This window comes from Nuphar pumila, chromosome 14, assembly GCF_984573655.1.
Source record: "Nuphar pumila chromosome 14, dmNupPumi1.hap1.1, whole genome shotgun sequence".
Lineage (NCBI taxonomy): Eukaryota > Viridiplantae > Streptophyta > Magnoliopsida > Nymphaeales > Nymphaeaceae > Nuphar > Nuphar pumila.
In genome coordinates this window covers 86489127-86506149 of record NC_143262.1, presented here as the reverse complement: position 1 = coordinate 86506149, position 17023 = coordinate 86489127, and the positions used below count along the sequence as shown (strand labels likewise).

Here is a 17023-nt window from a genome sequence, read left to right as displayed (position 1 = left end):
GTGTGCATGTATATCAGACAGTGGGTAGATAATGTTTTGAACCATATCAGTGGAGAAAACCATAGATGCTCTTTGTGGAATAAGCTTGAGAAGTTATATGCTTGAAAAACTGGGAACAATAAACTATTTTTAATCAAGCAAATGATGGCTTTGAAATATCAGGATGAAACCTCTTTGACGGATCACTTGAATGCATTCCAAGGAATTATTAATTAGCTTGTTGGAATGTGTATCAAGTTTAAAGATGAGGTACAAGGATTGTGGCTTCTTGATACATTGACAGACTCATGGGAGACGTTTAGAACATTATTATATAACTCAACCCCAAATGATGTTTTGACATTAGATTTGGCTACGAGTAGTATTTTGAATGAAGAGAAGAAGAAAGTCACAAGGCTATTCTTCCCAACCAAAGCTCTTAGTCATGGAAAAGAGAGGGATGAGTAAGAGCAAAGGTCTTAAGAATAGAGATAGAAGCAAAAGTAAGTCTAACAAGTTTGCCAATGTTGAGTGCTATCACTGTGGTCTAAAGGGGCATATAAAAAAGCACCGTCGAAAACTTAAGCAAGACAAGAAGGACAAAGAGAAAAAAAATAATGATGGTAATGGTGAGAGAGTTGCTACCGTCACAAGTGACTTCCTTGTTATGTATGATGACGATGTTGTGAACTTAGCATGCCATGAGATCAGTTGGGTGATCGATAGTGGTGCCTCCATTCATGCTATATCTCTAAAGGATTCTTTTTCATCTTATACATCCGATGATTTTGGAAATGTTAGGATGGGAAACAATGGCTTGGTTAAAGCCATTGGCATAGGAGATGTGTGCCTAGAACCAATAATGGTACTACGTTGGTTCTTAAAAATGTCAAACATATTTCTAATATTTGCTTTAATTTGATTTCAGCAGGTAAGCTTGATGATGAGGGGTTTTGTAAATCCTTTAGTGGTGGTCAATGGAAGCTCACTAAAGGTTTTCTGGTTGTGGCTAGGGGCAAGAAGTTTTCTTCTTTGTACTTCATGCAAGCAAGAGTCTCTCAGGGCATTATTAATTCAGTGGATAATGAAGGTATAACAGAGCTATGGCACAACTGGCTTAGTCACATAAGTGAGAAGGGCACAACAGGCTTAGTCACATAAGTGAGAAGGGTTTGCTGGTTTTGGCCAAGAAGAATTTTTTTTCTAAAATGAAGAGTACATCATTGAAAAAGTATACTCATTGCTTAGCAAGAAAATAAACCAAAGTTTGCATTTAAGACCTCCCATCCTTCAAGAAAGTCAGGTATACTTGATTTAGTATATTCTGATGTTTGTGGTCCCATAAAGACAAAAACACTTGGTAGTTCCTTCTATTTTGTGACTTTTATAGATGACCATATTCAAGGAAACTGTGGGTTTATACCTTGAAAACAAAAAAAAAACAAGTATTAGATGTGCTCAAATAGTTCCATGTCTTAGTTGAGAGATAAACCAGAAAAAAATTGAAATGCATAAAAACTAATAATGGGGGTCAGTATATTAAACCTTTAGATGAGTATTACAAACAACAGGGAATTCACCATCAAAGGACACCTTCAAAGATGCCTTAATTGAATGGGTTGGTTGAGAGGATGAACATGACACTAATTGAGAGGGTGGTATGTTTGCTTTCAGAGGCTCACTTACCAATTTCTTTTTGAAGGCCTTAAGTACAATTGTACATGTATTGAATCTCACACCATGTGTGATGGAGCATGATAAGGGCTACATATTCACATTTAAATGCATGCATTTTTATAGGTTTCTGACATAATTGTCCATGCTTAGTACTAGAATTTACATAACAGAGAATTGAGGTTAATAAGGTAATTTTTGAGCTTTGGAGCACATTTTTGGATTTGAATTTGGATCTCATTAAGGGATCCAATTGGTTCAAACTACGACCCAAGACCCATATTAGTTTGGATTGGATATAAGATGCATTGTGGACTGGATATGGAATCCATAAGTCAACACCTCCAGTAAATTCCAATTTTCAAAATTCCTCTTTTTGCATATAGCTTGAAGGAGGCAAGTATCAATTGTCAATTTTGAAACACCATGCAAAGAGGAAAGGAAGGAGGGAGAGATTTTAAAAGTCTCTCTCTTCTTCATTTCATGTTCAAAGAAGGAAAGAGAGAGGGGGGCGAGATTTTCAAAACTACCCCCTATCATTTGAATGATTTGAAATTTAAAAAAAAACAAGGAAAAAAACAAGAATTTCAAACTTGCTCTTTTTTTCTTTCTTGCTTCCTCTTTCCTTCCCTTCCACGTGTAATGCAGAAGAGGCAACTGGTGGACCAAATCCACCAAAGTTGTCCCTTTTGGATAAAAGCTCAAAAATGAGGAGTAAAAAAAACTACGAGACCATAGTCCATCGAACTTCTCCACTATTCTCAAAGTAACGGGCACTTACAAGTTCTCTCTAGTTAAAACTAGAGACATATAACCACAAGTGTTTTAAGATTAACCAGTCTTGATAAAGAGACAACTTTTACAAGGAGCCAAGAGAAGATTGGAGAGATCTCACCAAGAATGGTGGCCGAGCAACTCTACACAGAAATCTATTGACAAAGAGAACCAATCACGAACTCCACCATTCAGATTGAAGAGACGTTCATCATAAACAAGCTGACCAAGTTTCAGCTCAATCTGACCACTGATCTACCTCACAACATTCTCTTGATCAAAAGCTTGTAGCACTTCTTCAACCCAGAAATTTTCTGCAGCCTCTTCTCTCTATGTACCTCTTCTCTTTTTTTTTTCTTGCCTTCTTCATACAAAGAGGCACTCTATTTTTCGAAACCACCAGCTGCGAGTGTTTAAAGCATTTTCAGGTGAAATGATTCAAATGTCATTTCCATGTGGACTTTGCAAGGGCTCAACCCATTAGATGAAGTGGGCCATCGATGGAAATAACCCAACATGAACCTGATCTTTGTTTGTCTTGGGCGGGGCAGGTTACCTTGTCTTGCTTATAATTCAGGTACTTTGCTGCACATCGATGCATTGGGTGGGTCGATTACAGCTAGACCTGCTTATCCCTTATTCTTCTGTTCTGGATTTGATTCCTAGCTTATATATATCTAGAACTGTTTTTGTTGCTTTAGAAACTTTGGCAAGATTTAGATGAATTAGCCCACATGGGCACTGCCATCCTGGTTAAGAGAAACCATGGTTTGCCATTGGACATGGGAAGATCATAGTCTGAAGTAGGGGTGGCAATCGGGTCGGGTTGGCGGGTCGGGTCGGCGGGTTGGCGGGTCAGCATACCTCAACACGAACCCGACCCGTTTATTAAACGGGTCGACTGTGGCAAACACGAACCCGACCCATTTATTAAACGGGTAACCCGACACGACCCGCCTAACCCATTTAATAAACGGGTCGGGTCAACACGACCCGTTTACACGACACGGGGACCCGTTTATTAAACAGGTCGACCCAATAACATAGACACGATAACCGACCCGAGTAACCCGACTGGCTTTCAGATTTATGAGTTAAACTAAAAGTCTAAAACTGTCAATTGATGAAACAGAATGAAAAGAGCTGACAGAGTGAATGCATTAGGGTTCAGCTCTTCAAGCTGCATCTTTCTGAACAATTCAAATGCTCACCATCACCACTTTGTCAAAGACACCATCAGAAAACCCCTGTATAATGTTTCTTCACAAAGTGGTGCTAAAATTCCAACCATACCGAGTACACAAGCAGTACTGCAAGGTAGAATCAGGCAATGTCAAAACAGCCAATACTATTGATCTGTTTCAAATATGGAATATGCTGGCTGGTATAAAGATGCATTCTCCATATAATCTGAACTATGTACAGGTAAATATGCAAGTATAATACTAAAGACCTGATGTTTGATGTACCAATAAATGGTAACAGCCACAGCAAAGGATCAGCCTGAAACAACATAAATAGTAATTCTTACTCACACTGATGAATGTGAAAAGGGGTGGGATATATAGCCGTGTGCTTCAAATGGTTTTTCCCTTTTATAAAGATGGAAGGCAACAACAAAATATTTAAACCAAAAACATGCCACCAACGATAGGTCTACCACTAAGCCCAAACAGGCTGTAGGTAAAAAAACAACTTAATCTGATACATTGAGTAACCAAACTGGATAGGGCAGCAAGCGCAGATTAGCTTGAGAGCATACACTAAAAAACCATAAAAGAAACCCTCAAATTCCAGCCAAAACAACACCAACAAAAGGAAAAATGGAATTTTAGGAGGAAAAACTAAAACTCTACAAAAGCCTCAACCCAATTTGAGAGAAACCCCATGGATGTGCATCCTCCACAGTAAAAGATGCAGAGGCACTCGTAGTAGCCTGTTGTTGGTATTCCACTTGCTTGTGGACCTGTAAACGCAACTCAGCAACCCACAACGGAAGGAGGGAGAGCGGTGGATGCTGAAAGAAATAGAGAGAGACACCCAAAACAGAAGGAGGGAGAGCGGTGGATGTTGTCAAGTGAGAAAGGGGTCTCGGGCCTCTCGGCGTCTCGCAGCTCGCTATCGGCTGCGGCTAGGTAAGAAGGAGCGAGAACTGGAAAAGTGGAAATGCTAACTTTAGGGTTAGAATCATATATATATAAAGTTATAAACGGGTTGCGGGTTGACGGGTTCGGGTAAACGGGTTGACCCGCCCGACTAACCCGTTTATTAAACGGGTCAGGCGGGTTGACATACCCCTAACACGAACCCGACCCGTTTAATAAACGGGTTAGGCGGGTCGACCCGTTTATTAAACGGGTTCATTTTTTCCAAACCCGAACCCGCCTAAGAGGCGGGTTGGCGGGTCGGGTTGGCGGGTCGTGTCAGGTTTTGCCACCCCTAGTCTGAAGACTACAAGGGAGGTCTTATGTTGAGTGTACTCTTTGGTGGTCAGGGAGGATCTCAAGGGTTTTATTAATCCGAGGTCTGCGCAGTCAGTGGTAGGGGTTTGCCCTTGGAATAACTCAAATATATATATATATATATATATATATATATATATATATATATATATATATATATATATATATATATATATATATATATATATATATATATATATAAAGATTCTATTTTATAGTTTTTTTTTCTTTATCTACCTAGTCCAATCAACACTGCACGCTATCAGGTGGAGATAGGGATGTCAATGCATTGGATTTTATCTGAAAGACAACCTAATTCAATTCCATTTAGTTGCATTACTTATGGTAAAACTATATCTGATTATAATATGATGCAGATATGATTTTGACTTTTTGTTATTGGATCCTATAAATATCTGAATTTGATGAGTATCTGAATCTGAACAGTTTACATCCCTAAGCTGAGGCCATGTCAACAGATAATTGATAATTGATAGGGGATGTATGACCTTGATCAGTTGTTCACACCAAAAAAAATCACAGCAAAAATAAATTGTTGCATGGTCCAGCTTGACAGAGAACATATCCCAAGGTGAAAATTATCATTTCATTTGACCTTTATAAAAGGTTGTGTGAGAGAGAGATGATGATGATGATGATGAAACTATTTATTATTATTTATATGAGAAAAGGGGTTGCAGCCATGACCAAAATTGCAGTCGCATAGCGACAGACACACAGCAGCATGGATGTGATACAAACTCTTAGTAAGGTAACATATACGTAATATCAAAATACCCCAAACCCAAAAGACCCAAAAACAGAATACATGACACTCACATATGACTCATTACAAACTGCTTATTCTTGCATTATTTCTGGGTAACAGACAAACGTATATATGAGCATATTCATAATATTTATCTCATCACTTATGTAGTAGTAGAATTGCTCCACACCATTCATCTGCAAATCATTTTACCCGATCAAACAGCAAGCTTATGTCCTCTGCAATCTTTAGTGCATCCTCTGATATCCCAAACAGCCCTCTCCTTGAGAAGCCAGCACAGTACAGACCATTCTTCCCCTTCCAATTGTTAGGAAAGCCAGTTGCAGAAAAACCATCTTTGTCAAAAAAGCCATCATCATCCTAGGCAAGAAAAATAAAGCATTCCTTATTAGTCTTCCATCCTAAAGGCACCAATCAACATGGGTGGTGTCTTACTCTTGGAGGAGTGTGGAGCCTGTTTTTTTTACCTCGATATAAATTCATAATTTTCACGAATCTTTTTGAAAGGTAGTTATGTAATTTTATCTTAGACTTCTTGTTGTATCAAGCAAACTCTATGTAAAATTTGTACACTCTTATTAAGGAGGCATCCTGATCCTCTGAATTGTTTATCTCAATCAATATAGAAAAAGACTCAAAACCATCACTACTGTAATTGAAGTATGAGTTTGTGATGTACCTCAAGCCATGTACAAACAGTGCTCTTGTATCCAGTTGCAAAAATGATCGCGTCAAATCGGTGAACATTGCCATCCTCAAGCTCAACATTGTTGCTCCTTATGAGTTTGATCCCGGAGCATACCTGTAAACAGGAAAGAATTTCAGATATTCTGGTTCAAGTAGGGCTTGAATGGATCGGAACTGCGTGGATCCCTATCCAGAGCTGACTTTCAAAGGTTCCTCGCCCAGGTCTGGATCCAACTCAAAATGTCGTACCATAGTACTGAAATCCAGGTCAGACAGAGATGGTCCAGTTGGCCTTCAATGGTTCCAGGTTAGAGATTTAAATTGGTGAGGAATTTGATAGCCATTCATAGTATAGTTGCAAGAACTCCGAGATTGGATCACATGTGGACCCGGTGGATCCAGGTTCCAAACCAAACTGCACCTGTCCTTAACCGGGTCGGATACATGGGTTCTCATTGAAGACTTGCTACTGACTCAAGGCTGAACCATAGACATGTTCAAGTCAGCGTAGTCATGACTGAGCTGACTTCAGGTCTTCAACTTGAAGAATATCACAGTCTAAAGCCTGAACTTGGCTGATTCAGCCCACTGTATGGGTCCATGCAAGCCTGACTTGACCAGACCCACTTGACATCGACCATACTCAGTGAGCTGGGTCTTATAACTATTCACGCAAGCCAGATCATTTGTAAGCTCAGACCTTATCGAACCGGACCTAGTCAACATTGACACGGCCCGATAAAGCCTACTTTGACTGGAGCTACTGAATCAATGACTGAGTTGGTTCTGGTACCAACTAGGGACCAAACCAACCATGGGCTCGAGGTATATAAATTTGGTATTTCTTGAATACCCAAGGGGCTAGCTCCAGGATAATTTTTGGATTTTCAATCAGAAACCTCATGGCATTGTCTCATGCTACTGTGCTCCCATGCAAATCGAACGGTGGAGAAAAAAACCCAAAAATTCCTCCAAAGAAAATTAAAGAAAACCTTGATCTCTCCAGATTTGATCTTGTCGACCGTGCCAACATCGAGCACCGGGGACCGTCCGATCTTGGCTTTGAGGAAGAAGGGCCCCTCCTTGGGCGCAGTGATTCCATATTTCTCCAAGTCCCCAAATTTGAGCTTGCCAAGCAACAAAGCCAAGGGATCAACGGCTGAGATTGGGAGATATTTGAGGAGTTGCATTCCCACGTATACAATCTCCTTTGTGAGAACATGAATCTGCAACAAAAATAAGCAAAAGGGTTGAATCAGAATCCATGGCATCTGATATAGAAGCAGAAGGCTGTTATGAAAATTTAAAACAATAAAAACCCATAAATAGATTTGGGGAAATGAAAAAGAAAAAAATAATCTAGAGAGAGAAACTCGAATAGAGGGGAAGTGAAAATGGACATATGAAGAAAGAGGACCGGTTTGAAAAAAAAAAAACTGTAGATAGTTGAGAAATGCATGAACCCATAGTAGGAAGAAAAAGGTGCAGAAAAGGCAGTCAATAATGAGAAAACACAGGTTTGACAATAGGGTCAAAATTGTATGCAAGAAACCTATGAAAGAAAATGGTTTGCATCACAATGCCATGGAAAAAAATCATAGACATGAATGATGAAGAAAAGCTCTTGCTTGTGTACTTAACAAAAGTTGGCAATGAATAAAATTGCATGAAATAACTTAAATCAATGACTAGTAGCATTGAAAAGACAATAGACATGATAATTATGAAGAAGACTCTTCCATGAGTACTAAACATAAGTTGATCAGGCATTATAATGAAGGAAAACTCTTGCATGTGTACCAAACATAAGGTTGTAATGGAGAAATTGACCAAATAAATTGTTTGGAATAACATGGACGAATGCATGCAAGATATCTAGAGAGAGAGAGAGGTCATGGAAATGGTGGAAAACATGGGTGGATCAGATCGGTACCGGATTCCGTATGACGATCGATGTCCTCGCCCCGTGTTCGCAGAGATCAACTGCGATCTCCATGCCAGAATTGCCGCACCCAACCACCAGAACCTCCCGGTTCTTGTAAGGCCGTCCTGACTTATACTTGCTAGAGTGCAGCACATCACCCTTGAACCCTTGGAGGCCTGGTAGGTCTGGCACGTTTCCCTCACCGTTCTCGCCGGAGGCGATGACGAGAAATCGAGCAAGGTACTCCTCATGCTCACCAGTCTGAGTGTTCTTTGCCGTGACACGCCAGGTGCTGGAGGCTCTATCAAATGCAGCGCGCTGGACCCAGCGGCCATAGGAAGGCTCGAGCCCGAACCGCGCTATGTAGCTCTCAACATAGTCTATGAACTCAGACTTTGAAAGGAAAGTGGGTGCAGATTCAGGGTGTGGCATGTGGGGTAGCTCACAAAACGTCTTGCCAAGGTGCAGGTTCAGCCTATCATATGCACGCTTTCTCCATAGAGAAATGGAGCAGTCCTCCTTCTCTAGTATGAGGTTTGGTATAGAGAATTGGCTCAGGCATGCAGAGACTGCAAGGCCTGCAGGACCAGCCCCTACAATGACCACCTCTACCTCTCTCTTCATGGTTGTAAAAATTCAGCTTCAATGGTGAAGATGGTCACCCCCCTAGGTTTTTATAGTGTTTGGAGGTTGCATGCTTGTACCCTAGCTTGCTCTAAAATGGCGTTTGCTTGTGCATGTGTGTGTACGCTTGCTTGCATGCATGAATGTTAGCCATCCGTAGTATGGGCAATAAAGGCCCAAAAATATAGGAAATCTGTAAAATTTAGGGTTATCTTGAGGTGATTAAAGTTTTTCTTCAAGTATAGGGCTAGTGTGACTATTTGAAGAAGTTGGTATCTAATTTTCTGCCTTCAGGGTATTTGAATACCACACATGTCCCTAGATGATCTCATCTAACTAAGGGTGTCAATGGGTTGGGTTTATCCAGACCCGACCCGAACCAAAGCCTATCAGGTCCGGGTATGGTGATAAATAAGAAGACCCGATTAAGACCCGGGTTCAGATTCAAAGGTTTAATTAATACATGAACCCGGTATAGTTTGTAAATTTTTATACCAGACCTGGGCCCGACCCAAGTTCCGATTAAGGCCTGCAATTTTTCAATGTACACATGGTAAAAAAATATTGTTTTACCGGGTATGATCCAGGTCTGGTTCATGTAGTTCTTATCGGGTGCAGGTATGGTTTCTCTTATGGTGGGTCCGATTAAACTCGGATCCAAACCCGATACCATACCCAAAAATCGGGGTCAGGTGTTGTTCCACCTGGCTCTGAACTAAACCCGACCCCTTGACACCCCTACATCTAACCATGATTAAATATGTTTTGGGGTTGTTTTGATCTTTTGGGAATTTTGAATATCTATAGGAACGAAGGAAATCTAGAGAGCCGTTATGGAAAATTATGTGTTTGTTTTATTGGGATTGTGGATTGAATTGTACATTAGACCCCTTTTGAACAAGGGGAATGAGATGAACGTGAGAGACATCTGTTACATTTCTTTTTTGAAAAGTTGGGCCGAAGAGTTGTCATTTTTGTGTATTTGGGGGATTTGTACCTTAAACCCTAAGGTGAAGCCAAGAATTGTCGGTGGAAAGAAGGTTGCCATATAATGTCTAGGTACATAAAACCCTAGGTTGGTAAAAAAAATTGGAAGAATTTTTTAGCCCTGCAATTATTGAATATTACAATCATAACCGTTTGTGGTACACTATTCACCAAGAGCACTTAAGTTCCCACTAATTTCAGTGTGACCATGATACCCTTATATTAGAACTGCTTCTCCATTCCACACTATGAATGGAAAATGTGAAACACAAAATAATGTGGTGTTGGTTATTGTTAGGAAAGTAGGGCACAACTAGATCACTTACTATGAGTGTTTTAGTTCAAATGCATCTCATTGGTTCTAAAACTTGGTTTCTGCTTTAATTACCAGAAAATCAGAGGTTGGATTAAGTATTTCACTTCTTTTTTTTTGGAAATTTGTCATTAAATGTCGAGTTGTGTCTAAATGCCAACATGTGCCAATCATTTGAAGACACGTTTTGCGGCTAATCGACGAAACTTCGCCGACCGGATGTGACAAAATTGGTTGTTGGTGATGTGGCCATAGTGACAAAGCGTTTAAAACTGCATTTATCGACAGCCGAAACCTCGTGAGAAATTGAATTTGGTCATATTTCTTGCAAATTTAAGCAAAATGTCTAGTAAAAAATTAATTGAAAGAAAAAACTAACTTTGCAAGAAATATAAAAATTAAGAAAAAAACAATTTCTTACTATATTTTACATTTTTATCGGCTAGAGCAATTTCTCGCACTTTTTTTTTTTGCTTTATTTAAAAAAAAAAAAACACTTGCATTTGTCACTGCAGGTGCAGCCTAATAAGATTTCAGGTCACTTTCCCACAGTTGATGGCCATTATGGTCATTTTCAAAATGCTTAGCCTAATATGACAGTGCTTATCTTAAGACCACACACACATGTTTAAGAGGCTTTATTGACACATATAGGTGAATACAAATAGAATTTAATTGTCATTGGCAAATGCTTACAAGTGTGAGTTATGGCTGTTTTATTCAGCTTATAGCTTTTGGGTTGGAAGCCACAACCCTAAAACCCCTAGGACACGGTTTCACCACTAAGTGGGTTGGACTGGGGTAGATCCAGGTCCAAATCCCAGTACAATGTTTCTTAAGCATACTTTGTCTAAGACCATGACTTCCTGGATCTTAAAAATCCCAGAATCTGTTGGACCAGGCAGAATACTAGGCTTCCCTGATCAATTGTATCAATATTTTGTTTTGGTAAAATGCTTGCATGTATGTTTATTGACCCAAGCCTTGAAATTTCATAACTTGGTTCGGATATGTTAGACTTTGAAGCCTACCCAATCTGTTCATTAAAGATCTCTAGGGCTAATCCAATAAGATTAGGTTGTCCACTGAAATTGTTGATATGAAATGGGGCAACAACATTGATTCTTCAAATTGTTGATAAAAAATACATCGATGTACTTTACCAGAGTCTCTGTTTGATTTTAAAGTCTTAAAGGGATCTCATTTATGAATCAAAATGGGATGATTCAAGAGCGGATTCTTATAAAACCAAGCATGTAGATGGCATCCATATGGTTAGATTCAAGAGAAAAGAACAAAAAATTCATAAAAATCATGAATCACACATTAGTTCTCATATTTACAATGACTCTCTCTCTCTCTCTCTCTCTCTCTCTCTCTCTCTCTCTCTCTCTCTCTCTATATATATATATATATATATATATATATATATATATATATATATATATATATATATATATATATATATATATATATATATATATATATATATATATATATATATATATAGTCTGTGCTTGGCATGGTGAACCAACCATTGGATCGTGTATTTTTTATGAAAAAATGTAATTTTTGAATGCTTGAATATTTATGAAGATTATGAACCATTGATTTTAAAGCCTTAAAAAAATCTCATTTACTCATCAAAATTAGATGATTCAAGAGCGGGTTCTTATAAAACCAAACATGTAGATCACATCTGTATAGTTATATTCAAGAGAAAAGAACAAAAAATTAATGAAAATTGTGGTTCACACATTAGTTCTTTTATTCTAGTAACTCTATGTGTGTGTGTGTTGGGCCATTGATTTGAAAGCCCTAAACGAACTTGCTCACTTGTTAACTGACCAACATCCCAGTTTGTGCTTACCAAGTCCTCTTGGTCCACCTATAACTAGGGGTGTCAACGGTCGGGTTTGGTTCGAACCCTGATGGAACCAAATTTGGACATGATTTTTGGGTATGGTATCGGGTTCAGACCCATGTCTAATCGGGTCCACTATAAGAGAAACCATACCTTGACCTGATAAAAACTACATGAACCAAACCCAAACCATACTTGGTAAAATAATATTTTTTATCATTTTTACATTGAAAATTTGTGGGTCTTAATCGGTAGTCTGGTATAAAATTTCACAAACTATACCTGGATCCATGTATTAATCGGACCTTCTGGACCTAGGTCTTAATTGGGTCTTCTTATTTGTCACCATACCCAGATCCTATAGGGTTTGGTTCGGGTCAGGTCCGAGTAAACTAGACTCATGGACACCCCTATGTATAACCCCCAATGGAAACCACATAATGCTCGATTGATTGCAGTTTTTTTAATGTTTTTAGAGTTTAGATGCTCTTTCCTCTTTTGTTCTTTTGGAATGTTGGTGGCCGGATAGGATCCTTATCTTAAAGATTGGATCCAGAGCATGTACAGCCGAGGGTTTTGTTGGAAAAGGTTGGGCATGCATTCAAGCTTTATCAACTCAATCTGACCACATAGATGTGTTTAGGTTGGTTTGTTTGTTAAGGATCAAACTCATTTCTTACCGTAGAGCTAATCGGACTTGGGTCCAGACCCAGAACTGGCACCTCAAAGTTAGATCCGAATTCAGACCCACCAAGATCCGAATTACCAGGTCCGACCCATTGAGACCCCTATCCAATACATGCCCAAGTACATAAGATTTTGTACGGGTCTCACGAACTTTTAGGGAAAGTAGTGAAATATGTCCTTGTCCATATGGGCCGGCTGACCTAGTCTGGACGAAGGGTAGGTCGGCTGCAACCTCTTTTAGCTAAGGATTGTGGATAAAGTGTGTGGCTAGAATATAGCCGTGATGGCTCTGCCTGTCATACTTACGACTACTGTCCTGGCAGCATAAAACTTGGTGGGCTTACCCCAAGGAGTTGCCACGCTTCGTGCTTGCACAAGGGGTGATGCCCATGGGATTTGAACCTAGACCACCTGCCTAGCAGCCTAGGTCCTATCCCACTATGCCAAACCCATTTGGGGCTCCCAGCTTCAACCTTGCTAATTGATTGTTAAATTTACTAGTTTATGGACCATGACAAATCCCAGAGCTCAGCACTCTCTGGTCTCATTTCATGAGAAGGTGAACCAAGACCTAGGCTAAGCTTTCCAAGTCTGGCAAGAATAGGCAGGTCGACCGCCGAGGTCGTATCCCATGTGGTAAGCGGGGTCCTGTGCCAAGCTTAAGGCCCAGGTTCAAATCCCTCAGCCATATGGGGGCTTAAAAGATATCTGGTAGGGCCTGCCTAACCCAGCTTGCCTTTCAAAAAAAAAAAGAATAGGCCTGTTGGCCTACTTTGGTTGGGTGAGAGCTATTAGGGTCTAGCCTTTTTTTATCTTGCCATTTTTTGAGTTACGGGGTCTTGCAGAAGTAAAAGTTTTAGTGGGTTGAGAACTTGAGATTAGCATTTAGTCAGTGTACTTCTGTCCAGTGTGTGTTCCATAAGTGACATGTATATAAAGAAACAAATATATATATATATTGGTTTGGAATTGGGTTTTGAAGTTGAAATGGGATTGGATCCAATCCAATCCAATCCAATCCAATCCAAACCCAATGAGGGTTCTATATGTAAAGCCCTCCCCTGTACCATGTGCACATGGAGAATGGAGGCACCTTAGAAAATGCATGAGACTATCCTTTTCTCATGCATATTCCACAATGATTTTAGAAAAGAATCCCAAGGTTATCCTAAAGTGAATAATACTTTTTTAAAAACATAAATCATAATTATTATTTTTGTAAAAATTAAAAATATACTTTTTTATTTGAAAAAAAAAATTGAGAGGAGGCTTTAACCTCATTTTTCTCTTTGAACATTTGTTGAAGCCTCGTGTTTGGTTCTCCATCTTTTACCTCTAGTGTGTAGTGTAAGGTACCTATAAGAATTTCACCCTACATAATTTTGAAGAATAAATTTTATGATTCTTTCACTTGTTTATGTGCGGTGGTGTTTGATCATTAAAAAAGTAGGTAAATTCATAACCATGTAGTTGTATATGATAGCATCCACCGTACATGTATGTATTTATTTTGTAATACATGTGGATATGAAAAAAAGTTTATGTAATCATTTCTAAAAGCTTTCATGTTTTTTTGTAAACTAAATATATTTTTATTAGATGTTCTTCATTTTAAATATAAGTTTTATGATTAATTTACCTATAAATATATTTTTAGTAGATGATATTTATTTTAAATACAAGTTTTAGGATTACTTTACATGTAAATGCATTTTTTAATAGACGGTCATTAATTTAAATACATATTTGTTATATGCGAGATGCATGTACTTTTTTTATTACTCAAAGAAACCACGTTTGTGACCGATCAAGCTAGCTCAGCCTGCCATAAAACTCCAAGGTTAGGACCCTTGCCCCCAAAGCTTATGTTGGACATCAGCTTGCACAAAGGAGGAATGTCAGGCGGAATCGAACCTTGAGTGCTTGTTTGTTAGCCAAGGCCCAACCCATTAGGTCAACCCTGAGAGAGCTCGACTCAAGGAAGCAAGCTTATTCTCATAATTTTCTTGGCAAGAGAATAATTTCATGATAAAGTTTTAAATTTTATTTTTTACCAAGGTATAAAAAAATCACCCTATAATTCATCAAAAGAAGAAGAAAAGAAAAAGAATATGAAAAAACCATTAAAAAAAGAAAAAAAAAAACAGCTAAGAGGTTCACGGACTAAATGGATTTGGTTCACCCTGCCATCTGGTTCAAACCCATATTGTTTTCATTCCTAAATTCTAGTGATCGATGTACAACTGATAAATATGTTTTATATCAACCAAATATAATAAATGACAAAATATATAAAGATTTTGGATATGGATTGATCTATTCTAGTGCAGAACCAAGATGAGTTGCTCCAGATATTTGAGCTACAACAAGTGACCCTTAATACCTTATCACTTTTCAAGAATTATTAATGAAGTATGCAGTGATATAGTCATGTATCACTTCCTGAGGAACATGTTTTTAGTGATGCCAACTCTATTTTTTATTTTTTTCAACAACTTCATTGTCTTCTTTTATTCTACATTATAATTTTTTAAATATCTTTCTTTAGAGTTTCGGATAATCATTTTAAACATGAGTTGAAGAGTATTAAATCTCTTGAACAAATCGCTAATTCTCTATTGTTTTCTCGACATTCATTTCAGCTTCTTTTATAGCCAACATATATTGCAGAATATTTTTATACTTCTTTGGGGATATCTTAATATGATTATGCAAATGTGTTGGCACCACCAACAAGCAATTTACCACAAAGCTTACATTATGACTTATCCTTTTCATCAACATTTTTCTTATTGAAATAGTCTCATACAACTAATCTATGCTTATATGTTTGTCCAAGTATTAATGTAATTGAATTAGTTGATTGATCTTCATCCACTACAAGAAACCTGTGGATTAGCAACGACCTAAATCCATCGCTAATCCGACGCTAATCCGTCGCTAAATAGTTTAGCAATGGATTAGTGTCGGATTAGAGACGGATAACTTTCATCACGAATTTTTCGACGCTAAGTAGTGACATAACTTATTTGTTGCTACTTTTGTCATTAATTTGCGATGGATTAGCAATGGACATGATCCGTCGTGAGTCCTTCGCTATTTTAAATTAGCGATGGATATTTCGCTAATCCGTCGTTAAATTTAAAAAAAAAATAAAAAAAAATGCTTTCTGTCGGCGCGTTCTCTGACAGGAAGCAATTTTTTTTCACAGAACCGACGTGTTCTTTTGCACAGAACCGACACATTCTTTAGCATGGTCTTTGAAATAGAACTGGCCCGTTTCGACGTCGTGACACTCTTTCGTTGTAAGCCAGTCACGGCGGGAAAAGGGACGCTGGCAGCCGCAGGCGGCCTCTCGCGGTGGCCGATCGGGAGGGAGAATGACTCTCCCTGAAAGAAGACCGACAAGCTCTGTGTCGACGGCCAGAGGACCTCCGGTGCCTGCTTGACGGAATAAATTGTCGGTGAAGGAGTGGACGCGTGGGCGGGGGTAGAGGAGCGACGTCGATCGGTTGACTGCGACCTTTTCGGAGTCGTAGTGGAGACGGGATCCGGTGAGGGAGAGGCAGGATGGGTGGTGGAGACTGGCGAGGGGCACCATCAGAAGGAGGAGGAGGATGCATGGGAGAGGTAGCGGGAGTTGATCTCACGAGCCTTTGGCCTCCGGGGGCCGATGCCATTGTCGCGCTCGGAGGGTGTGAGAGGTGGTCGCTGCGCATCGTCAGAGGAAGGGCGGGGCTTCTGGCATCCTGAGAAGCGTGTGGTGGTGGTGGTGGTGGGGACCGCAGTCACCATTATCAGCAAATCATGGTCGTAGGGATCTCCATGACCAATAAAACCTGCAATTCCACCAATAAAAATAGAGGGAGGGAAAATTTCGAATGAAGGGAGGAAAAATTTTGTGCCTCAGGTGGGACGGTTTCAATCGAAAATTAGTGACGAAATTAGTGAGGGAATGTTTTTGTCGCTAATTAGCAACGGAAAAATTCTCTCGCTAATTTCGTAGCTAATTAGCATTTTTTGTAGTGTTTTGGCGATATAAAAATGTTGTCGCTAATCCATCACTAATTAGCGATGGATTTAGCGAGGGAGATATTTTTGTCGCTAATTTTTGCAAATATTTTGAATGTTAGCGACAAATAGTTTTTTCTCGCTAATCCGTCGCAAATTTGCGACCGAAAAAAATCCTTGCAAATTTTTGTCACTAATTAGCATTTTTCTTATAATGATCAACTTACATTGGAACTTGGTTGCTATA

At 39.1% G+C, this 17023-nt stretch overlaps 1 protein-coding gene across 1 annotated transcript; it reads right to left on the bottom strand.

The window, feature by feature from the left end:
• Window positions 1–2544: 2544 nt before the first annotated feature.
• On the bottom strand, window positions 2545–8914 carry LOC149817240 (putative indole-3-pyruvate monooxygenase YUCCA10). Its single transcript, XM_089987049.1, has 7 exons — window positions 8300–8914; window positions 7359–7592; window positions 6359–6481; window positions 5872–6039; window positions 3897–3930; window positions 3721–3737; window positions 2545–2682 (listed from the first exon to the last, which is right to left on the bottom strand). The coding sequence occupies exons 1-7, from the start codon at window positions 8912–8914 to the stop codon at window positions 2545–2547; spliced, it is 1329 nt and encodes a 442-aa protein (XP_089843175.1).
• Window positions 8915–17023: the final 8109 nt, after the last annotated feature.

Coding starts and splice junctions, on each gene's coding strand:
- LOC149817240 (XM_089987049.1), bottom strand. CDS start 8,914: ATGAAGAGAGAGGTAGAGGTGGTCATTGTAGGGGCTGGTCCTGCAGGC. Junction 6,482..7,358: donor TCAAATCTGGAGAGATCAAG/GTTTTCTTTAAT, acceptor TCCTGTTTACAG/GTATGCTCCGGGATCAAACT. Junction 3,931..5,871: donor TAAGCTTGCTGTTTGATCGG/GTAAAATGATTT, acceptor ATGTTGTTTCAG/GCTGATCCTTTGCTGTGGCT.